The sequence below is a fragment of the Leucoraja erinacea genome, unplaced genomic scaffold (genome assembly GCF_028641065.1).
Source record: "Leucoraja erinacea ecotype New England unplaced genomic scaffold, Leri_hhj_1 Leri_143S, whole genome shotgun sequence".
In the NCBI taxonomy this organism is placed as follows: Eukaryota; Metazoa; Chordata; class Chondrichthyes; order Rajiformes; family Rajidae; genus Leucoraja; species Leucoraja erinaceus.
Genome location: NW_026575715.1, coordinates 175,056 through 198,972, shown reverse-complemented (window position 1 = coordinate 198,972; position 23,917 = coordinate 175,056). Strand labels below are relative to the sequence as shown.

General features: G+C 47.7%; 1 protein-coding gene across 1 annotated transcript; it reads right to left on the bottom strand.

Moving 5' to 3' along the window:
• Window positions 1-9,845: 9,845 nt before the first annotated feature.
• On the bottom strand, window positions 9,846-21,048 carry LOC129715826 (tubulin alpha-1C chain-like). The gene is made up of 4 exons (XM_055665694.1): window positions 21,018-21,048; window positions 18,351-18,573; window positions 13,053-13,201; window positions 9,846-11,628 (listed from the first exon to the last, which is right to left on the bottom strand). Exons 1-4 carry the CDS (start codon window positions 21,018-21,020, stop codon window positions 10,660-10,662), a joined length of 1,344 nt encoding a protein of 447 aa, XP_055521669.1. The 5' UTR covers window positions 21,021-21,048; the 3' UTR covers window positions 9,846-10,659.
• Between the last annotated feature and the right edge of the window lie 2,869 nt (window positions 21,049-23,917).

The window sequence follows — 23,917 nt, the reverse complement described above, 5'->3', positions numbered from 1 at the left end:
CTCCCTCTCCTCTTTCCTCAAGTCTCTACTCAGTACTCTCTCTCTCCCCCTACTCTCTCTCTCTCTCTCTCTCCCTCCTCCATTCCCCTCTCTCATCCCTCCTCCCCCCTCCGCTTTCCTCTCTCTCTCTCCCCCCCCCCCCTCCCTCTCTCTCTGCTCTCTCCCTTCCTCTCTGCTCTCCATCCCCTCCCCCTCTCCTCTTCCTCCTCTCTGCTCTGCTCTCTCTCTCTCCCCTCTCTCTGTCTGTCTTTCTCCCTCTCTGACTCACCCTCTCTCTGTCTCTCTGTCTCTGTACCTCTCTTTCCATCTGTCCTCACCTCAGTCTCTCACTCTCTGTCTGTCTCTCTTTTGCCATCTCTCTCTGCCCCTCTCTCTCTCTCCCTCTCTCTCTCTCTCTCCCCTCTCTCCCTCCCCCCCTCTCTCTCTCTGCTCTCTCCCTCTCTCTCTCTCTCTCTCCTCTCTCCTCGACTCCTCTTTCCTCTCTGCACACTCTCCCCCCCCCCCCCTCTGCTCTGGTCTCTCCTCTCCCCCTCCTGTCTCTTCATTCCTCTCCACTCTCCGCCGCTCTCTCTCCCCCTCCCCCTCTCCTGCTGTTTCTCCTCGGCTCTTCCCCTGCTCCCCCCTCCCCCCCCCCTGCTCTCCTCTCTCTGCTTTCTCTGCTCTCTTCCCCTGTCCTCTTCTCTGCTCTCTCCCCCCCTCCCCCATCTAGCTGCTCTCTCCTCTTCTTCTCTGTCCTCTTTACTTCTCTACCCTGCCCCCTCTCACTCTCCCCGCTCTCCTCTGCTCTCTCTCTCCCCTCCTTCCACTGCTTTCCGCTCTTCTCTCTTCTCTGCCCTCTCCCCTTTTTCCCTCTGCTCTTCTCGTTCCTCTCTTCTTTGTTCTCTTCCCACTCGCTTCCCTCCTCTCCCCTCCTTGCTCTCCTCTACTCACCACTTTCTCCACACTTTCCCTCCCCTCTCTCCCCCCTCTCCTTTCCTCTCTTCTCAGCTCCCCTATCCTCCCCTATCTCTCTCTCTCCCCCCCCCCCCCCCCTCCTCTGCTCTCTCATTTGCAACACACAATAAGGGACTCTGCGGCAAGGCAAACAGCAAGGCAGGACTCTTTCAGTTACTGAGGGAAGGGCAGCAAGCTCGATGAGGCTGGGAAACGGGCCGAAGACTCAATGGGAAATCTTCCCCTCGCCTGCTCTCTCCTTTCCTTTCTTTCCTCCGCTCTCTGTTCCATTCTCCCTGCTCTCCCCTCTACTGTAGCCCTCTACGGTTATGTGATCGGAGTAGAATTAGGCCATTCGGCCCATCAGGTCTACTCCGCCATTCAATCATGGCTGATCTATCTCTCCCCCCTAACCCCATTCTCCTGCCTTCTCCCCATAACCCCTGACACCCGTACGAATCAAGAATCTACCTCTGCCTTAAAAATATCCACTGACTTGGCCTCCACAGCCTTCTGTGGTGAAGAGTTCCACAAATTCACCAGCCTCTGACTAGATACATTTCTCCTCATCTCCTTCCTAAAAGAACGTCCTTTAATTCTGAGGCTAGGACCTCTAGTCCTGGACTCTCTTATTAGTGGAAACATCCTCTCCACATCCGGTCTATCCAGGCCTTTCACTATTCCGTACGTTTCAATGAGGTCCCCCCCCCCCCCCCCCCCCCCCCCCCATTCTTCTAAACTCCAGCGAGTACAGGCCCAGTGCCGACAAACGTCATCATAGGTTAACTCACTCACTCCTGGGATCATTCTTGTAAACCTCTGTTCCCTCTCCAGAGCCGGCATATCCTTCCTCAGATATGGTGCCCAAAATTGCTCACAATACTCCAAATGTGGCCTGACCAGCACCTTAAAGAGCCTCAAGCCTCACAGAGCCTTAAGTAGATCTCAGACACAAGGAACTGCAGCTGCTGGTTTACCATAAAAAGACACAAAGTGGCTTGATTAACAGCCTCAGGAGAACCACCCAGCATCTGCACTTCTTTGTTTCCTCACAGATAATTGTACAAAGAACTGCAGATGCTGGTTAATACACAAAAAGACTCAAAGTGCTGGAGTAACTCAGCGCATCAGGCAGCATCTCAGGAGAACATGGATGGGGCGGCAACGTGACTCAGCGGTAGAGTTGCTGCCTTGCAGCGTCAGAGACCCGGGTTCGATCCTGATTACTGATGCTGTCAATAGACAATAGGTGCAGGAGTAGGCCATTCGGCCCTTCGAGCCAGCACCGCCATTCAATGTGGTCATGGCTGATCATCCCCAATCAGTACCCCGTTCCTGCCTTCTCCCCATATCCCCTGACTCCGCTATTTTTAAGAGCCCTATCTAGCTCTCTCTTGAAAGCATCCAGAGAACCGGCCTCCACTGCCCTCTGAGGCAGAGAATTCCACAGACTCACCACTCTGTGAGAAAAAGTGTTTCCTCGTCTCCGTTCTAAATGGCTTACTCCTTATTCTTAAACTGTGGTCCATGGTTCTGGACTCCCCCAACATCGGGAATATGTTTCCTGCCTCTAGCGTGTCCAAACCCTTAACAATCTTATATGTTTCAATTAGATACCCTCTCATCCTTCTAAACTCCAGAGTGTACAAGCCCAGCTGCTCCATTCTCTCAGCATATGACAGTCCCGCCATCCCGGGAATTAACCTTGTAAACCTACACTGCACTCCCTCAATAGCAAGAATGTCCTTCCTCAAATTAGGGGACCAAAACTGTCTGTACGGAGTTTGTACGTTCTCCCCGTGACCGCGTGGGTTTTCTCCGGGTGCCCGGGTTTCCTCCCACATTCCAGAGCCGTGCAGGTTTGCAGGTTTTTCTAAAGCGGATATTAACAGGTTCTTCGAGTAGTAAGGGCGTCTAGGGTTATGTATGTGGAGAAAGCGGGAGAATGGGTTTGGAAGGGAAAGATAGATTGGCCATGAATGAATGGTGGAGCAGACTTGACAAGTTCATGTCATTGGAGCAGAATTTGCCATTCCGCCCATCAAGTCTACTCCACCATTCAATCATGACCGATCTATTTTTCCCTCTCAACCCCACCTTTACTCCATCCTTCTAAACTCCAGCGAGTACAGGCCCAGTGCCGTCAAACGCCCACCATGCATTAACCCAATCATCCCTAGGATCATTCTCGTAAACCTCCTCTGGACCCTCTCCAATGCCAGCACATCCTTCTTCAGATATGGGGCCCAAAACTGTACACAATATTCCAAATGCGGTCTGACCTGTGTCTTATAAGGCCTCAACAGTACAGCCCTGTTTTTACACTCTAATCCTCTCAAAATAAATGCTAACATTGCATTTGCCTTCCTTACTACTGATTCAACTTGCAAATTAACCTTGTGATGGGCCGAATGGCCTAATTCTGCTCCTATTTCTGACAGTCTTATGGTTTAATAATAGTCTCCGGTCAAATTCCAGGTTTCCAAAGTTTTAGAACAGAAATAATGCAGGCACCGTCTGCATGGCATAAGTCTGGTGAGCAATTTTGTGCCCCATATATGAGGAAGGATGTGCTGTCTCTGGAGAGGGTCCAGTAGGGGTTTATAAGAACGATCCCAGGAACGAGTGGGTTAACATATGATGAGCGTTTGATGAAACTGGGCCTGTAGACAATAGGTGCAAGAGTAGGCCATTCGGCCCTTCGAGCCAGCACCGCCATTCAATGTGATCATGGCTGATCATCCCCAATCAGTTCCCCGTTCCTGCCTTCTCCCCATATCCCCTGACTCCGCTATTTTTAAGAGCCCTATCGCCGGAGTTTAGAAGAATAAGGGGGGACCTCATTGAAATGTGCCGAATATTGAAAGGCTTAGATAGAATGGATGTGGAAAGGATGTTTCCACTGGTGGGAGAGTCTAGGACCAGAGGTCACAGCCTCAGAATGAAAGGGTGCTGTTTAGAAAGTAGGTGAGGAGGAACTACTTTAGTCACGGGATAGTTAATCTGTGGAATTCATTGTCACAGATGGCTGTGGATGTCGTCAGTGGATATTTGTAAGGCAAAGATAGACAAATTCTTGATTAGTACGGGTGTCAGTGGTTATGGAGCGAAGGCAGGAGCATGGGGTTAGGAGAGATAGATCTGCCATGATTGAATGGCGTAGTAATAATAATAATAATAATAAATTTTATTTATGGGCGCCTTTCAAGTCTCAAGGACACCTTACAAAAATTAGGCTTGATGGGGCCGAATGGCCTAATTCTGCTCCTATCACTTGTAACCCTATGAGTCATTGTTACAGATATACTTGTCAGCCATTTCCCACACTATTGTTACATATTCCAGAAGAAAGAAGAGATCGGAGCAGCTTGTAAATCGAAACCGTTACTTCTCACGCACCATGAGCAGGGACAGAACAATTTTGCCAAATAAAATCACACAGAATGTACTCGGTTCAGCATTTGTGCAACCAGCAACCATAGTGTAGGATGATATTAGATCAGTCTAGTTTAGTTTAGAGATACAAAGCAGGAACAGGCCCTTCGGCACACCGACCAGCGATCCCCGCACATTAACACGATCCTGCACACACTAGAGACAATTAATTATACATTTATACCTAGCCAATTAACCAACAAACCTGCCGACCAAGATACCATATAATAACCATATAACAATTACAGCACGGAAACAGGCCATCTCGACCCTTCTAGTCCGTGCCGAACACGTATTCTCCCCTGGTCCCATATACCTGCGCTCAGACCATAACCTCCATTCCTTTCCCGTCCATATAACTATCCAACTTATTTTTAAATGATAAAAACGAACCTGCCTCCACCACCTTCCCTGGAAGCTCATTCCACACAGCCACCACTCTCTGAGTAAAGAAGTTCCCCCTCGTGTTACCCCTAAACTTCTGTCCCTTAATTCTCAAGTCATGTCCCCTTGTTTGAATCTTCCCTACTCTCAGTGGGAAAAGCTTATCCATGCCAACACTGTCTATCCCTCTCATCATTTTAAAGACCTCTATCAAGTCCCCCCTTAACCTTCTGCGCTCCAAAGAACAAAGCCCTAACTTGTTCAAAACCATACACCATCTACACCAGTCCCGTTTGCCTGCGTTTGACCCATATCTCTCGACACCCTACCTATCCATGTACTTATCGAAATGTCTATTAGATGCTGAAGTACCTGCCTCAAGTATCTCCACCGGCAGCTTGGTCCATATATCCATCGCCCTCTGAATGAAAAAGTTGCCCCCTCAGGTTACTATTAATTCTTGTCCCTCTCACCATAAACATATGTCGTCTGGTTTTTGATTCTACTTTGGTTAAAAGACTCACCTATTCTATTCCCTTCATGATTTTATACACCTCCAAACGATCACCTTGCAGCTCCCTGTGTGCTCCCAGGAATAAAGTCCTAGCCTTCCCAAACTATCCCTGTAGCTCAAGCCCTGGAGTCCAGGCAACTTTCCTATAAATCTTTTTTACTTTTAGAGATACAGAGCGGAAACGTGCCCTTTGGCCCACCGAGTCCATCATCGGCTCTGACCTCCCTTCCATCGAGGGGATCTATCACAGTCGCTGCCTCAAAAAGGCTGGCAGCATCATCTAGGACCCACACCATCCGGGCCATACACTCATCTCCCTGCTACCTTCAGGTAGAAGGTACAGGAGCCTGGAGACTGCAACAACCATGTTCAGGAATAGCTACTTCCCCACAGCCATCAGGCTATTAAACTTGGTTCGGACAAAACTCTGAATATTAATAGCCCATTATTTGTTATTTGCACTTTATCAGTTTATTTATTCATGTGCGTATATACATATATAATGGTATATGGACACACTGATCTGTTTTGTAGTCAATGCCTACTATGTTCTGTTGTGCAATGAAGCAAAGCGAGAATTTCATTGTCCTATCAGGGACACATGACAATAAACTCTCTTGAATCTTGAATCTTGAGTCCGTGCCGACCAGCCATCCCCACACACTTACACACACACTGGGGACAATTTTTACAATTGTACCAAGCCAATTTACCTACAAACCTGTACGTCTTTGGGAGTGTGGGAGGAAACCAGAGATCTCGGAGAAAACCCACGCAGGTCACGGGAAGAATGTACAAACTCCGTACAGACAGCACCCGTGGTGAGCATCGAACCCGGGTCTCTGGCACTGTGTGGCAGCAACTCTACCGCTGCGACACTGTGCCGTCTCTGCACCCTTTTCCACTTAATAGCATTATTTCCACAGCAAGGTGACCAAAGCTTGACACAGGACACGAGGTACGGCCTCTTATAACCCTATAACCATATAACAATTACAGCACGGAAACCGGCCATCTCGGCCCTACAAGTCCGTGCCAAACAACTTTTTTCCCTTAGTCCCACCTGCCTGCACTCATACCATAACCCTCCATTCCCTTCTCATCCATATGCCTATCCAATTTTTTTTTTTTTGGATACAAATGTGACATGACGTCAACACAAGGAACTGGAGATGTTGGTTTACCAATAAAAAGACACAAAGTGCCGGGGCAACTGGCTATACCGAGAAGCTCCCGGCGTAGAAGGGAAGCTCCCGGGAAGCGCCACATAGCCATCTGCGGAGACGTGCAAGAACGGACCCGGTGGGCCGACGAGGTGGGGTCGCCGAGAGAAGGTCAGGCCACCGAGAACAAAGAACGACCCGGCACGGGAGGAGCCGATGGGAACAAAGGGGGACCCAGCAGGGTTGGGGGGCAACTGACAACAAACAGGGACCCAGCAGAGTGGAGAGGCCACTGAAAAACCTAACCTATATATCTGTACGTCTTTGGAGTGTGGGAGGAAATCGGAGCACTCGGTGAAAACCCACGCGGTCACAGGGAGAAGGTAAAGCTCCACACAGACAGCACCCGTAGTCAGGATCGAACCTCAGTCTCTGGTGTTTTAAGGCAGCAACTCTACTGCTGCACCATTGTGTATAGCTTTGTATAGCTTTACAGTGCACTTGTGTATTTTGGTGTATTTTGTATAGCTTTACAGTGCACTTTGCACAAATGTGCTCGGCTTGGCTTGGTTGGTCAACTTGGCTCGGACAAAACACTGAACATTAATAGCCCATTATCTGTTTATTTGCACTTTATCAGTTTATTTATTCAGGTGTATATATTTATTTAATGGCGTATGGACACATCGATCTGTTCTGTAGTCATGCCTACTATGTTCTGTTGTGCTGAAGCAAAGCAAGAATTTCATTGTCCTATTAATAAACTCTTGAATCTTGAAATGTAATACTGAAAATGTGTTGTACCTTGTACCTTCCGAAGAGTCCACCAGGGACTATACTGGAAGTTGGAACATTTTAGACAGCACCCGTAGTCGGGATCGAACCCTTACATTTTGCTGTTAGGCAGCAACTCTACCCGCTGCGCCACCGTAACTTGTTGTGCTCAGAAAATTAAAAAATGAAATAGAATATGACAGTAATAAATACTAGGTACACAAAAATGCTGGAGAAACTCAGTGGGTGCATTAGTAATAAATACTAATCTGGTCATAACTGCAGAGAAAGGAAACATATCTAAAACAGAGGTATATATTGTATGATTTTTATTAGAGAATATTCAATGATTAATACACATGCCACAAATAGGATCAATGTTGCTTCATGTAATCAGAGCATTAACATAATAAAATCAATATATTTACCTACAATACATACTTTCAATATTAGGTATTATGTGTATTTTAACTAGAGTAACAGGTCTTCTTCTTCTTCTTGCGTATGGCGTACACAGCCTAAAGTTGCAAGTCAACTTGTTCTATTTGTTTGTGCACGCCAGGTTGATTGCATTAGTCGAAACAGGGTGGACCACGTGAAGGTTGCAATCTCCCACCCCAGAATCATAGTTGTACAACAAGGAATCAGGCTGATCTGCTCATGCCAACCAAGATGCCCCACCTACACCAGTCCCATTTGCCCATGTTTGGCTCGTATCACTCTAAACCTTCTCTATGTACCTGTCCAAATGCCTTTAAAATGTCGCTCCATTTACCCACCACTCTCTGTGTGAAAAAGTTGCCCCTCAGGCCCCACCTGTGTCCTCTGGTTCTTGATTCCATTACTCCTGTGTAAAATACTCTTGTGCATTCACCTTATCAATTCCCCTCGTGGTTTTATACACTAATCAAGTTACACAGAACATGTTTTGGAATGTCATGCGCTATTTCTGAGCAAAGATCATAAACAGGTAGATAAGACACAAAATGCTGGATGACTCAGCGGGTCAAGCAGCATCTCTCAGGAGAAAAGAAAAAATCTCTTCCTTTTCTCCAGAGATTCTGCCTGACCTGGTGAATTACTCCAGCATTTTGTGTCCATCTTCAGCATAAACCCTTACTTACCAAACAGTGAAAGACCTGGAAAGAGTGGACTCGGAGAGGATGTTTCTACTAGGGGGAGAGTCTAGGACCAGAGACCATCGTCTCAGAATAAAAGGACATTATTTTAGAAACGAAATGAGGATACATTTCATTAGTCAGAGGGTGGTGAATCTGTGGAATTCATTGCCACAAAGGCTGTGGAGGACAAGTGAATGGATATTTTAAAGGAGAGACTAGACCAAGTGGGAGCTATTGGGAGCTATTGGGTCCCTGTCACACGGAAGGCCTGGTCCCCCAACGCAACCCATTCCCCTTTCTCCAACACAGCCCATTCTCCCAACGCAATATTCCAGCACTCACCCATAGCCGACAACTGAGCAGGGGCCGCTCATTTCGACTTATTCAGCCTCCATTATTAAACTTAAAAAAAATGCATTTGCACTTGCTAGCCAACAGAACTCAGTGTACTGTGACTTTAAAAAAAAAATGCATTTGCACTTGCTAGCTAGCAGGACTCGGTGTACTTGGAAAGCAATAATGTTGCGAGCAGGGCTAAGCACAGGGAATAAGCGAAAGGAAGTTGTATTTTTCCAAGATTTTAGAGATTTTTGAACATTTTCATAAATAACTCGAGAAATAATACATGACATTTTCAGATAAGGCGATTTTTGACCATGGCGTAAATCTCTATCGGAATTTGTAAAAATTTCACCATTAGCGTGTTGTTTTCGAGGAGATGTGAAATGCACACGAACATCATACAAATACACACAAATCCAAGATCAGAGTTATGTAAGTATAGAGATAGATAGACAGATTGGCCTAATTCTGCAGCATCCGCAGTTCCTTCCTACTCATAAACAGGCAACCCGTCAACTCTGCCAATCTGTGTTCACAAAACTGTGCTTGTTAGTCACAAAGCTAACTGCCTGCAACAGTAAATTGAACCGGGTTCTGTATATTTATATCCAATCCGTTTTATTGCTCGAGTTTACACCTAAGCTCATACACAGATATCTAAACCCATGAGGGCCATAGATAGTCTGAAGAAAGGTCTCGACCCGAAACGTCACACATTCCTTCTCCCCAGAGATGCTGCCTCACCCACTGAGTTACTCCAGCATTTTGCGTCCAGGGCCGTAGATAGGTTGAATGCAAAAAAAAACATTTCCCCAGAGGAGGGGGAAACAAGAAGCAGAAGGCATAGGTTTAAGGTGAGAGGGGAAAGATTTAATATGCAGATCTATAACAGGATTTAAAAGTGCTTGAAGATAAACACAAAATGCTGGAGTAACTCAGCGGGTCAGGCAGCATTTCTGGAGAAATGGAATAGGTGACATTTCGGGTCAAGACTTTTCTTCAGACTGAGTCAGGGGAGAGGGAAACTAGAGGTATGAAAAGGAACAGAATAAATCAGAGCCGGCACCGATGACCAAGGAGAAGTGGAGCCATTGTTGGCTGTGGGGGAGGTGATTCTGAAGGGATATGAACAGTGAAACTAGCAGAATGATTAGGGTGGGGGAGTGGTGGAGAGAGAGAGAATGCAAGGGTTACTTGAAATTACAGAAATCAATATTAAAAAGCTGAACAAGTAGAAACATAGAAATGGTTCCAGGAGGAGGCCATTCGGCCCTTCGAGCCAGCACCGCCATTCAATATGATCATGGCTGATCATCCAAAATCAGTGCCCTGTTCCTGCCTTCTCCCCACATCACTTGATTCCGTTAGCCCTAAGAGCTAAATCTAACTCTCTCTTGAAAACATCTAGTGAATTGGCCTCCACTGCCTTCTGTGTCTGAGAATACCAAAGATTCACAACTCTCCAGGTGTAAAAACATTTCCTCATTTCAGTCCAAAATGTCCTACCCCTTATTCTTAATCAGTGACCTCTGGTTCTGCATTCCCCCAACATCGGGAATTTTTTTTTCTTGCATCTAGCCTGTCCAATCTCTCAAGAATGTTATAGGTTTCTATAAGATCCCGTCCTTCTAAATTCCAGTGTATATAGGACCAGTCGATCCTTTCATGGATAGAAAAGAATGGATAGTGCATGGATAGAAAAGGTTGCGAGGGGGTTGGGCCAAACGTGAGCAAATAGACCTAGCTTAGATGCATCTTAGGTTAGGGTGACATGGACGAGATGGGCTGAAGAGCTCGTTTCCATGTTGCATGACTATATTTAAACCAACTATGTTACAGTATTAGATTGTTTATCCAGCATCATTTTAAATAGTATCAAAGCAATAATTTCTGGGGTAGTTACAAGCCATGATGGTACGTCAAACAAACAAGTAAACCTAATCATTTTATTAACGCATGTTTACTTAATCTTTGGGAGAAGGAGTTCGCACTTCTAATATTCTTCACGATCAAGTTCAGAAGTGTCCTTGCCAACCTCCTCATAATCCTTCTCCAAGGCTGCCAAGTCATCTCGGGCTTCGGAGAACTCTCCCTCCTCCATCCCCTCCCCCACGTACCAGTGCACGAAGGCGCGCTTGGCGTACATCAGGTCAAACTTGTGGTTAAGCCGTGCCCAAGCCTCAGCGATGGCTGTACTATTGCTCAGCATACACACGGCACGGAGCACCTTGGCCAGGTCCCCACCGGGCACCACGGTGGGAGGCTGGTAGTTGATGCCAACCTTGAACCCAGTCGGGCACCAGTCAACGAACCTAATGCTGCGTTTGGTCTTGATGTTAGCAATCGATGCATTGACATCTTTCGGCACCACGTCGCCCCGGTAAAGCAGACAACAAGCCATGTACTTGCCATGGCGAGGGTCACACTTGACCATCTGGTTGGCCGGCTCAAAGCAAGCATTGGTGAGTTGTGCCACGGACAATTGCTCGTGGTAAGCCTTCTCGGCCGAGATGACCGGGGCGTAAGCAACTAATGGGAAATGGATGCGTGGGTATGGGACCAGGTTAGTCTGGAATTCGATGAGATCGACATTCAGAGCTCCTTCAAACCGAAGGGAGCAGGTAATACAGGAGACAACCTGAGCAAGCAGCCGGTTCAAGTTGGTGTAAGTTGGGCGCTCAACGTCCAAGTTCCTGCGGCAGATATCGTACAAGGCTTCGTTGTCTGCTATGAAGCAACAATCGGAATGCTCCAGGGTGGTGTGGGTGGTGAGGATTGCGTTGTAGGGCTCCACCACTGCTGTCGAGATCTGGGGAGCTGGGTAGATGGTGAATTCAAACTTTGTCTTCTTTCCGTAGTCAACAGAAAGGCACTGCATCAGCAGGGAAGTGAACCCAGAGCCAGTCCCTCCACCAAAGCTGTGGAACACAAGGAAACCCTGGAGTCCTGTGCATTCGTCAGCCTAGAGAAAATATGACATGGTCTGGATTTATTTTCTGTAATCATACACTTCTGTTGTAACCAAAACTATTTGGTTTAAATTCTTCAAACATTCTTTAGTTTTGGTTTCAGTTTTTAGAGATACAGTGCAGAAACAGGCCCTTCGGCCCATCGAGTCCGCGCTGACCAGCAATTACCCCGTACACTAGCACTCTCCTACACACTAGGGACAATTTATAATTTTTACAAAAGCCAAATTAACCTACAAACCTGTACGTCTTTGGAGTGATGGAAGAAACTGGAGCATCTGGAGAAAACCCACGCGGTCATGGGGAGAACGTACAAACTCCGTACAGACAGCACACGTATTCCGGATTCAACCCGGATGTCTGGCGCTGTAAAGCAGCAACTCTACCGCTGCACCAGCTTACAGCTTAACAGTAAATGTCAAAATGTCCAGGTCATATTTGTTGTCTTCAAGTATTGGTGGTATTAATTTATTGACCTTTGTATACATATTATCTACGTGTATTGTGTTTACAGGCCCGTTATGCTGTAGTAAATAAGAATATTGTTGATACATATGACAATTATAGACTCTTGACTTTTGATTCAATGATCAGCCATGATCACATTGAATGCCGGTGCTGGCTCGAAGGGCCGAAGATTCAGACTCTCAGATTCAGATTCAACTTTAATTGTCATTGTCAGTGTACAGTACAGAGACAACGAAATGCAGTTAGCATCTCCCTGGAAGAGCGACATAGAAAATGATTTCAATAAATAAATCTATTTACATGAATGCATAGTGTTTTTCCTGTGGGAGGAGTGCCGGGGAGGGGTGATTGGCAGTCACCGAGGTACATTGTCGAGTAGTGCGAATGGCCTACTCCTGCACCTATTGTCTATTGACTCATTTATTATTATTAATGTTGTTAGTGAGCCATCACCTTGAAGTGTGGCAGTGGAAGTGAAGATACTCCCACAGTGCTCTTCAGTTCAGTTTAGTTTATTGTCACGTGTATTGAGGTACAGTGAAAAGCCTTTGTTGCGTGCTATCCAGTCAGCAGAAAGACAATACATGATTACCATCGAGCCATTTACAGTGTACAGATATATGATAAGGGAATAAAGTTTACTGCAAGGAAAAGCCATTAAAGTCCGATCAGTGATAGTTTGAGGGTCACCAATGAGATAGATAGTAGATCAGGAGAGAGGGAGAGTCTTCCACTTAGGTACAGAGCTCCAGAACAAGTATATAACTTAGACCCAAACACAATATATTGCTCATTTTGGGAAGGAAGTTCATCTTGAAAGTTCATATGAATAACAACTAATGGTCTGGAAAATCTGCTGCTCTGACAGTACCAAAGTTTTACTGCATTTAATTTGCTGAGGGTTAGGCAAAAATTTGTGCTTCTACATTCCATAGAAAAAGACTCTCACCAGTTTGCGTATTCTATCCAGAGCTAGATCGACTATCTCTCTGCCAATGGTGTAGTGCCCACGGGCATAGTTGTTGGCAGCATCTTCCTTGCCGGTGATGAGCTGCTCGGGGTGGAACAGCTGCCGATAGGTACCAGTGCGGATCTCATCTGGAATGAGGAACAACAGCTTGTCAGGGGCCGTGTTAGGGAGAAAGAATCAACCATAGTCAGAGAGTGTTTTCTGGCGACACAAGAAACTGCAGATGCTGGAATCTCCAGCAAAAAGTGCCAGAGGAACTCAGTAAGTCAGGCGACATCTATGGAAAGATGGTAGACGACGATTCGGGAAACGTCATCTGTCCATTCCCTTTGCAGATGCTGCCTGACCGGTTGAGTTACTCCAGCACTTTCTATTCTGCTCATATAATTCAAGGCCATTCAAGACACAATGGACCAGTTAATCTTTATTCTATTTTTCTGTGCAAGTGCTCATTAAATACTGAAACTGAAAATCAAATATGCAAATGTTTCATGGCTGTAAACATTACTGACTGGAATGCATATTTTCAGATAAAAGGCATTGTGAAAGTACATTAACAAACCTATGGGCATCATCCTATTTATTTTAGTTTCTGCATTGTAATATATGATATTAAATAGCACGTTGGTCTGCATGCATAGAAACATAGAAAATAGGTGCAGGAGTAGGCCATTTGGCCCTTCGCGCCTGCACCGCCATTCAATATGATCATGGCGGATCATCCAACTCAGTATCCTGTACCTGCCTTCTCTCCATACCCCCTGATCCCTCTAGCCACAAGGGCCACATCTAACTCCCTCTTAAATATAGCCAATGAACTGGCCTCAACTACCTTCTGTGGCAGAGAATTCCAGAGATTCACCTCTGTGTGAAAATTGTTTTCCTCATCTCGGTCCTAAAAGATTTCCCCCTTATCCTTAAACTGTGACCCCTTGTTCTGGACTTCCCCAACATTGGGAATAATCTTCCTGCATCTAGCCTGTCCAACCCCTTGAGAATTTTGTAAGTTTCTATAAGATCCCCGCTCAATCTTCTAAATTCTAGCGAGTACAAGCCGAGTCTATCCAGTCTTTCTTCATATGAAAGTCCTGACCTCCCAGGAATCAGTCTGGTGAACCTTCTCTATATTCCCTCTATGGCAAGAATGTCTTTCCTCAGATTAGGAGACCAAAACTGTACGCAATACTCCAGGTGTGGTCTCACCAAGACCGTGTACAACTGCAGTAGAACCTCCCTGCTCCTATACTCAAATTCTTTTACTATGAATGCTAACATACCATTTACTTTCTTCACTGCCTGCTGCACCTGCATGCCTACTTTTAATGACTGGTGTACCATGACACCCAGGTCTCGTTGCATCTCCCCTTTTCCTAATCGGCCACTGAATGAGTACTGAATGCTGAGGGCAGTGCTGGGAAGATGATGTTGATTCTCAGAAAGATGTCACATTCAGCAGCTTGTGACTCGGAATAATATTTGTTTTGTGTCACACAGTAAAACACCTCTCCCACCAGAAAAACTAGTTTCCATCTATACAACCTATTAACTCTTAACAGCTTAAACTCTCCAAGTAAATTCCCCGTCAATCTTCCACACTCAGATGAATTTGTTATTACTTTAACGGATTATGAAATAGGAACAGGATTATGTTTCATCTGTTCATTCCCTCCGCTGATGCTGCCTGACCGGCTGAGTTCCTTCAGCACTTTCTATTTTGCTCATAAAATAATGTACTGGAAGCACAAATGTCCTGTCTATTCCCCTTCAACCCTTCATTCCCCGAATATCCACCAATCCCAGTTTTCATTTCAACCCAAGACTGAAATACCTCAATCTATGGTCAGAATTTCCAAATATTCCCCACCTCTGGAGTGTTGACGTCTCCTGTTATTTCGGAGCCAAATGGCCACCACTTATATTTGAAACGGTGACCCTTAGTTCTATTCTCTTCAGCCAAGGGATATGCCCTTCCCACACATATTCTACTTGTCTTAAAAAAGAGACAATAGGTGCAAGGGTAGGCCATTCGGCCCTTCGAACCAGCACCACCATTCATATAACCATATAACAATTACAGCACGGAAACAGGCTATCTCGGCCCTACAAGTCCGTGCCGAACAAAAAAAAAAATTCCCCTTAGTCCCACCTGCCTGCACTCATACCATAACCCTCCATTCCCTTCTCATCCATATGCCTATCCAATTTATTTTTAAATGATACCAATGAACCTGCCTCCACCACTTCCACTGGAAGCTCATTCCACACCGCTACCACTCTCTGAGTAAAGAAGTTCCCCCTCATATTACCCCTAAACTTCTGTCCCTTAATTCTGAAGTCATGTCCTCTTGTTTGAATCTTCCCTATTCTCAAAGGGAAAAGGTTGTCCACATCAACTCTGTCTATCCCTCTCATCATTTTAAAGACCTCTATCAGGTCCCCCCTTAACCTTCTGCGCTCCAGAGAATAAAGACCTAACTTATTCAACCTATCTCTGTAACTTAGTTGCTGAAACCCAGGCAACATTCTAGTAAATCTCCTCTGTACTCTCTCTATTTTGTTGACATCCTTCCTATAATTGGGCGACCAAAATTGTACACCATACTCCAGATTTGGTCTCACCAATGCCTTGTACAATTTTAACATTACATCCCAGCTTCTATACTCAATGCTCTGATTTATAAAGGCTAGCATACCAAAAGCTTTCTTTACCACCCTATCTATATGAGATTCCACCTTCAAGGAACTATGCACGGTTATACCCAGATTCAATGTGATCTTGGCTGATCATCCCCAATCAGTACCCCGTTCCTGCCTTCTCCCCATATCCCTGGACTCCGCTATCTTTAAGAGCCCGATCTAGCTCTCTTGAAAGTATCCAGAGAACTGGCCTCCACCGCCCTCTGAGGCAGAGAATTCCACAGACTCACAACTCTGTGTGTGAAAAAGTGTTTCCTCATTCCCGTTCTAAATGGCTTACCCCTTATTCTTAAACTGTGGCCCCTGGTTCTGGACTCCCCCAACATCGGGAACATGTTTCCTGCCTCTAGCGTGTCCAAACCTCTACTCCTTCTTCACTCATGACTGTGTTCCTGCATTCGACACCAACACCATCGTCAAGTTTGCAGACGACACAACGGTGATTGGGATGATCACCAACGGTGATGAAACAAAATACAGAGCGTAGGTGCAGAACCTGGCAGACTGGTGCTCAGGTAACAACTTGCCATTAAACACCTCCAAGACCAAGGAGCTGATCATCGACTTCAGGAGGTCCCATAATGGAGAATACGGCCCAATCTCCATCTACGGGAACAGTGTGGAGAGAGTGTCCAGCTTTAAGTTTCTGGGCACTCACATCTCAGAAGACCTCACATGATCCACCAACACCGCTGCGCTGGTCAGGAAGGCACAGCAACGACTGTTCTTCCTGAGAACATTAAAAAAGACTGGTCTGCCCCAACAGCTGCTGACAACCTTCTACCGCTGCACGACAGAGAGCATACTAACGTATGGCATCTCTGTGTGGTATCTCAGCTGCACGGAGGCGGAGAGGAGAGCTCTTCAGCGCGTCGTCCACAGAGCGCAGAAGATTATTGGGACACGGCTACCAGCCTTGGAGGGCATCTACCACACACGGTGCCTCAGGAAGGCCGTCAGCATCCAAAAAGACTCCTCACACCCTTGTAATAGACTGTTCAAACTACTTCCCTCCGGCAGACGTTACAAGGCCTTCTACGCCCGCACCTCCAGACTCAGGAACAGCTTCATTCCCAGAGCTATAGCTGCCCTGAACCGGCCCTGCTGAGTGCCCCCCACCCCCATGGACTGTCTCCCTCGGATGGTCACGTCGCACAGACACATCTGCACTTTAGTCTGTTTGAACTGTTTTGACTGTTTTACTATTTTAATGTTCTTTTTACAAACCATGTTCTTGGGGTATCTAAATCTAAATTGTATTAGTTATTTAAGTTATGACATCGGATGGAAGCTGCATACCAAATCTCGTTGCACTTATGTGCAATGACAATAAAAGATATTATTATTATTATTATTATTATTATTATGTTTCAATAAGATCCTGACCCAAAACGTCACCCGTCCCTTTCCTCCAGAGATGCTGCCTGACCCACTAAGCACCTTGTGTCTATCTCATCCAAAAATGTAATCTGTCCATTTCCCTGCACAGATGCTACCTGACCTTCTCTGTTCCTCCAGCAGTTTGTTTCTTGCTCCAGATTCCAGCACCTGCAGTCTATGCTGCCCCTTATTCTATTCAGCCACAAAAGAAATGTAGATGCTGGAATTTTGAGAAAAACACAAAGTGCTGGAGGAACTCAGTGGGCCAGGCAACATCTGTGGAGGGAATGGACAGAGGACGTTTCCAGTCTGAAGAATCAGAATCAGAATCTCACTTTATTCGCCAAGTATGTTTGGCAACATTCGAGGAATTTCATTGGCCAGGTCAGTCATACAATTAAAAGCAACAGATCACTCAAAAACACATTTTAACATGAACATCCACCACAGTGACTCCTACACATTCCTCACTGTGATAGAAGGCCAAATAAAGTTCGTCCCTTTCCTTAGTTCTTCCTCGGTCGTGGGCCTCGAGCCCCCGTTGACGGCACGATCTCGACTCCCGTAGCCGGCTGCATTTCGGGCCCTCCACGTCGAGGCGATCTGCTCCTGCATCGGGGAGATGTCAGCTCCCGAAGGGACCCGACCTGAAACATCATCTGCCCATTTTCTGAGTTCCTGCAGCATTTTGTGTTTTGCACCTATTCTATGGAGCCCCCTAAACATTCTGAACATTTCATTACAATGTCGCAGGTGGGGCTGCTGCCTCACAGCGCCAGAGACCTGGGCTCAATCATGACCTCCGGTACGGTCTTTACGGAGTTTGTAAGTTCTCCCTATGACTGCGTGGGTTTTCTTCGGGTACTCCGGTTTCCTCCCACATCCCAAAGACGTGCGGGTTAGTAGGTTAGTTGGTTTGGAATAAATATAAATTGTCCCCAGTGCGTAGGATGCGAAACTGGGATAACATAGACCAAGTGTACAGGTCAGTGTGGACTTGGTGGGCCGAAGGGCCTGTTTCCACGCTGTATCTCTAAAAGAAACTAAACAGGAAAAGGCTAAGGATAAAGGGTATCCTCCGATCCCAGCTCCTTACAAGCAGTGTTCGCGATATTCAAAATTCCTTTCATCATTTAGGTTCTAAAATAATACAAAGATGAAATTAAAACATGATGTAGAGCCAGATTAAGTTTGACTTACCAATCACAGTAGGTTCTAAATCAATGAAAAGAGCTCTAGGGACCAGCTTTCCACCTCCTGTCTCGGTAAAGAACGCGTTGTAGGAATTATCTGCAGCTCCATACGTCCAATCCCTGGGCATGAATCCATTAGGTTGGATACCATGTTCTAAACAGTAGAGCTCCCAGCAAGCGTTTCCAATCTGGACACCAGCCTGGCCAATATGGATGGAGATACACTCATGCTGTGAACCGATAAGTTCAAAGTTATTACGAAGCATTAGAGTTAGGGCGAGGTAGTGGAGACACAAGAGCGCACAAGATGCTGGGGAGGAAAACAAGCCTCCGGAGGAATACAGACAGCATCTTAGTCGGGGTCAAGGAAAGAGCTTTCACGTCGCGGCCCTGTTTCCACCAATCTTTCCACCACCACGCACAAGAAGCCACAAGACAGACACCATTGTATGCAGATTCTCTGGCTGAACAACTTCTAATCTTGTGTGTGGACTCGATAAGAAGAAGCACCTTAGTCCATCCCTTGCTGAGTTCCTCCAGCTGATTGTGTTTTCTGCTCCAATATTCTGGACCCCCCCCCAACATTGGGAAAATGTTTCCTGCATCTAGCTTGTCCAGTCCTTTTATAATTTTATATGTTTCTATAAGATCCCGTCTCATCCTTCTAAATTCCAGTGAAGACCAGCCCAGTCTTTCCAATCTTCCCTCATATGACAGTCCCGCCATCCTGGGGATTAACCTGGCGAACCTACGCTGCACTGCCTCAATAGCAAGAATGTCCTTCCCCAAATTAGGTTACCAAAACTGTACACAATACTCCAGGTGTGGTCTCACTAGGGCCCTGTACAACTGCAGAAGGACTTCTTTACTCCTCTACTCAAAGTGGGTTGTGAATGGGAGGGGGTGGGCAGGGGGTCAGGGTTGGTGTTGTGAGGGGGAGTTGTAAGCAGGAGGTTGTGAGGGGGTGGGGAGGAGGTTTGTGAGTTATGAGCAAGGTGTTGTGAAGGGGAGGGAGGGAGGGGTGAGGGGAGTTATGAGGGGGGGGGGAGGGAGGGGGAGGGGGGATTGAGGGGGGAGTTGGGGAGGGGGGGAGTTGGGGAGGCGGTTGTGAGCAAAGATTATAGATCTTTGGTTGTGAGGGAGAGGGCGTTGTTGAGGGGGGGAGGGCGTTGTGAGGGGGGAGATGTGAGGGGAGAGGGGGTTGTGAGGGGGGGGGGGAGGCGGGGGTGAGGGGGAGGTGGTGAGGAGGACGTTTGTGAGGGGGATGTGAAATATGTGAGGGGGGTGAGTTATGAGAGCAAGAGGTTGTGAAGGGGAGGGGGTTGTGAGGGGGGGGGGTGAGGGTTGAGGGGGGGGAGAGTTGGGGGGGGGGGGTGAGGGTTGAGGGGGGGTTGTGAGGGTTGGGGGGGAGAGTTGGGGAGGGGGGGTGTGAGGGTTTGAGGGGGGAGTTGGGGAGGGGGGGGTGAGGTGAGGGGGGGGGGGGTGTGAGGGTTGAGGGGGGGGGTGTGAGGGTTGAGGGGGGGGGTGTGAGGGTTGAGGGGGGGGTGTTGAGGGTTGAGGGGGAGGGGGTGTGAGGGTTGAGGGGGGGGTGTGAGGGTTGAGGGTTGGGGGGGGGGTGTGAGGGTTGAGGGGGGGGTGTGAGGGTTGAGGGGGGAGAGTTGGGGGGGGGGTGTGAGGTGAGGGGGGGTTTGAGGGTTGAGGGGGGGGGGGTGGGGTTGAGGGGGGGAGAGTTGGGGAGGGGGGTGGGTGTGAGGTTGAGGGGGGGGGGGTGAGGGGGGGTGTGTGAGGGTTGAGGGGGGGGGGGGTTGAGGGGGGGGTGTGTGAGGGGTTGAGGGGGGGGGTGTGAGGGTTGAGGGGGGGGGTGTGAGGGTTGAGGGGGGGTGTGTGGGGTGAGGGGGGGGAGTTGGGGGGGGGGGGTGTGAGGTTTGAGGGGGGGGGGTGTGAGGGTTGAGGGGGGGGTGTGTGGGGTTGAGGGGGGGGTGTGAGGGTTTGAGGGGGGGGGTGTGAGGGGGGGGGTGAGGGGGGGTGTGAGGGTTGAGGGGGAGGGGGGTGTGAGGGGTTGGGGGGGGGGGGGGTGAGGGGTTTGAGGGGGGGGGTGAGGGTTGGGGGGGGGTGTGAGGGTTGAGGGGGGGGTGAGGGGTTGAGGGGGTGAGGGTGAGGGGGGGGGGGTTGAGGGGGTTGAGGGTTGAGGGGGGGTTGTGAGGGTTGAGGGTTGGGGGGGTGTGAGGGTTGAGGGGGGGGGGGGGTGTGAGAGTTGAGGGGGGGTTGTGAGGGTTGAGGGGTGGGGTGTGAGGGTTGAGGGGGGGGTGTGAGGGTTGAGGGGGGGTGAGGGTTGAGGGGGGGTTGAGAGTTGGGGAGGGGGGGGGTGTGAGGGTTGATTGGGGTGAGGGGGTGTGAGGGTGGTGAGGGGGGAGGTGAGGGGGGTGAGGGTTGAGGGGGTTGTGAGGGTTGAGATGTGAGGGGGGGGGGTTGGGTTGAGGGGGGGGTGAGGGTTGAGGGGGAGGGGGTTGTGAGGGAGATGTGAGGGTTGGGGGGTGTGAGGGTTGAGGGGAGGTGTGAGGGTTGAGGGGGGGGTGTGAGGGAGATGTGAGGGGGGGGGAGTTGAGTTGGTTGTGCGGGCCGGGCCCTCCCAGCGGCCGTTCGGCCCGCCCTCTCCCTCCCCGCCCGTCCTCACCATGTCCGACCCGCGCGCGCGCGCGCTCCGACTTCCCGCCAAAACCTCCAGCGCCCGCCCCGCCCCCCTTGCCCCGCCCCCTTGCCCCGCACGCGCGTCTCAGCGACAACAATGGCGCTGACAACGCGCCCGTCTGCGCATGCGCGGGTCCCTGGTCACCTTGGCTGTGATGGGCCAAATGGCCTCAAGAGTGTTTCATTGTCATTTCCCAGCTAGAACAATAAAACTCACACTTCATGGGGTCCAATGGTCAGTTTATTGTCACATGTGCCAATTCAGGTACAGTGGAACTCGAATTACCATTTTTTTTTTGTTTAAAGCAACAATTTAAGACACACAACTACATAAAAGTTAACATAAACATCCATCACAGCGGATTCCCCACATTCCTCACTGTGATGGAAGGCAATAAAGTCCAAACTTCTTTATTCTCCCACGTTCGGGGCAGTCAAACCATCTGCAGTCAGGGCGATGCAGCAGAACGGACTATTTAAGCATAGTTCACTGTAAACAATATAATAAACGAGAAAAAACAAGGTGTGTGTGTGTGTATAAGGGAACTGCAGATGCTGGAAAATCGAAGGTAGACAAAAATGCTGGAGAAACTCAGCGGGTGCAGCAGCATCTATGGAGCGAAGAAAATAGGCAACGTTTCAGGCCGAAACCCTTCTTCAGACTGACAATAGGGAGGTTGCACGGCAGTTGGGTCACGACCCGTGACCGGTACTGTTGCTACGCTACGCCAACTGGAGTACATGCGATGAGCTGCAGGTAGGCACTGACCATTGTTTCCGGCGAAGGTACACAAAATTGCTGGAGAAACTCAGCGGGTGCAGCAGCATCAATGGAGCGAAGAAAATAGGCAACGTTTCAGGCCGAAACCCTTCTTCAGACTCAAAACAGACGCATTGTTTCCAGCAATGCGGGCTCGTTAAAACCTGCCGAAATTGTCAATTTTTGCGCTGTAAATAATTATGGAAATCGGGATAAGCGTGAGAGACATTTATCCTACTTCAGAATTCCAAAAGTGAGGAGAAATGACGGTAGGTAGAAGCGGGAGCTGAAGGGACAACAACAGCCAAAGTGATTGGCGAACATTGGCCGTTTGCTCACTGCATTTCATCAACAGTAAGGCATTATTTGTGTTATTTCTTGATTCCTTTGGCATCTAAAAAGTTTCAGAAGTGATAAATCTGGCTGTAGAATTTTGAAATCGCCCATTGTTCTCAAGTGGTTTTTTCACACAAAAAGAAAATGCCTGTGAAGCAAAATTTACCGTTAAAAAAAATCGCAGACCATACATGGGTTTTGAATTACATTTTACTCAGATGCAAGCCAAGGAATGGCATGTTAGCTGTTAATTGGACATAATCAACCTCAGCAAATTGACAATATCCTATTGAAAGCGAGTGGGTGTTTAAGCTGTCAGCTGTCATTATTTGCCAAAATATACATCTCAATAGCACAATGATAGAAGACTTACTTTTCCAATTTTGCACACACCACTCGTAAGTCTGGAGATTTTTTTAATGATAAATTTAGCGTCAGAAGCGTTTTCTTTTTGCATGTAAAAACCCACATCAGAACCACGGGCGTTTTAAAAATTATACAGCCAGATTTATCACTTCTGAGACTTTTTAAGACACCAAAGGAATCAAGAAAAAACACAAATAATGCCTTACTATGAGAAATGCAGTGAACAAACGCGATAATTCCCAATATTTTCAATTTCGATATCTGCACGGCCAATGTTCGCCAAGCACTTTAGCTGTTGTTGTCCCTTCAGCTCTCACTTCTCTTTACCTTCATTTCACTTCACTTTTGGAATTCTGAAGATGGGTACATGTCTCTCGCGCTTACCCCAACTTCCACAATTTTTTACAGCGCAAACATTCACCATTTTGGCAGTTTTTACGGATTGTGCAGCACCGTGCGTCAAGCCCTATCACCCGGTGACCTTACGTGCAACTCCCCTATAGATAAGGAAGTTTGAAGGTGTGAAAACAGGACAAAGGTAATGGTGATCAAGAAAAATGTAGAGTAGATCATTGTTAGCTGGGAGAATCTAACAACAAAGCAAGCAGATAAAACTTACTCAGAGACAGTAAGACTGGTCAGGGAACTGGGAAGGGAGAGGGAATGGAGGGAGATGCAAACCAAGGGTTACTTGAAGTTAGAGAAGTCAATGCTCATACTGCTGGGGTGCAAGCTGCCCAAGCAAAATATAAGGTGATGTTCCTCCAATTTCCACCGGGCTTCACTCTGACAGTGGAGGAGGCCCAGGACAGAAAGGTCAATGTCCAGCAATCGGGAGCTCAGATAGGTTCAGGCGGACTGAGCGGAGTTGTTCAACAGAATGATCGGCGAGCCTGCTCTTGGTCTCGCCGATCTACAGGAGTCCACACCTGGAGCAGCGGATACTGTTGATGAGGTTGGTGGAGGTGTAAGTGAACCTCTGCCTCACCTGAAAAGACGGTCAGGGTCCTTGGACTGAGTCGAGGGGGGAGATAAAGGGACAGGTGTTGCATCTCCTACGGTTTCAGGGGAAAGTGCCTGGGGAGGAACAAGTTAAATTAAATTAAATTCCTAATTTGAGGAAGGACATTCTTGCTATTGAGGAAGTGCAGCGTAGGTTGACAAGGTTAATTCCCAGGATGGCGGGACTGCCATATGCGGAAAGAATGGAGCAGCTGGGCTTATACACTCTGGAGTTTAGAAGGATGAGAGGATATCTCATTGAAACATAAGATTGTTAAGGGCTTGGACACGCTATATTTAAGAGGGAGTTAGATGTGGCTCTTGTGGCTAAGGGGATCAGAGGGTATGGAGAGAAGGCAGGTACGGGATACTGAGTTGGATGATCAGCCATAATCATATTGAATGGCGGTGCAGGCTCGAAG

Coding starts and splice junctions, on each gene's coding strand:
- LOC129715826 (XM_055665694.1), bottom strand. Junction 13,202..18,350: donor TTTAGAACCTACTGTGATTG/GTAAGTCAAACT, acceptor TCCTCATTCCAG/ATGAGATCCGCACTGGTACC. Junction 11,629..13,052: donor TGGATAGAATACGCAAACTG/GTGAGAGTCTTT, acceptor TATTTTCTCTAG/GCTGACGAATGCACAGGACT.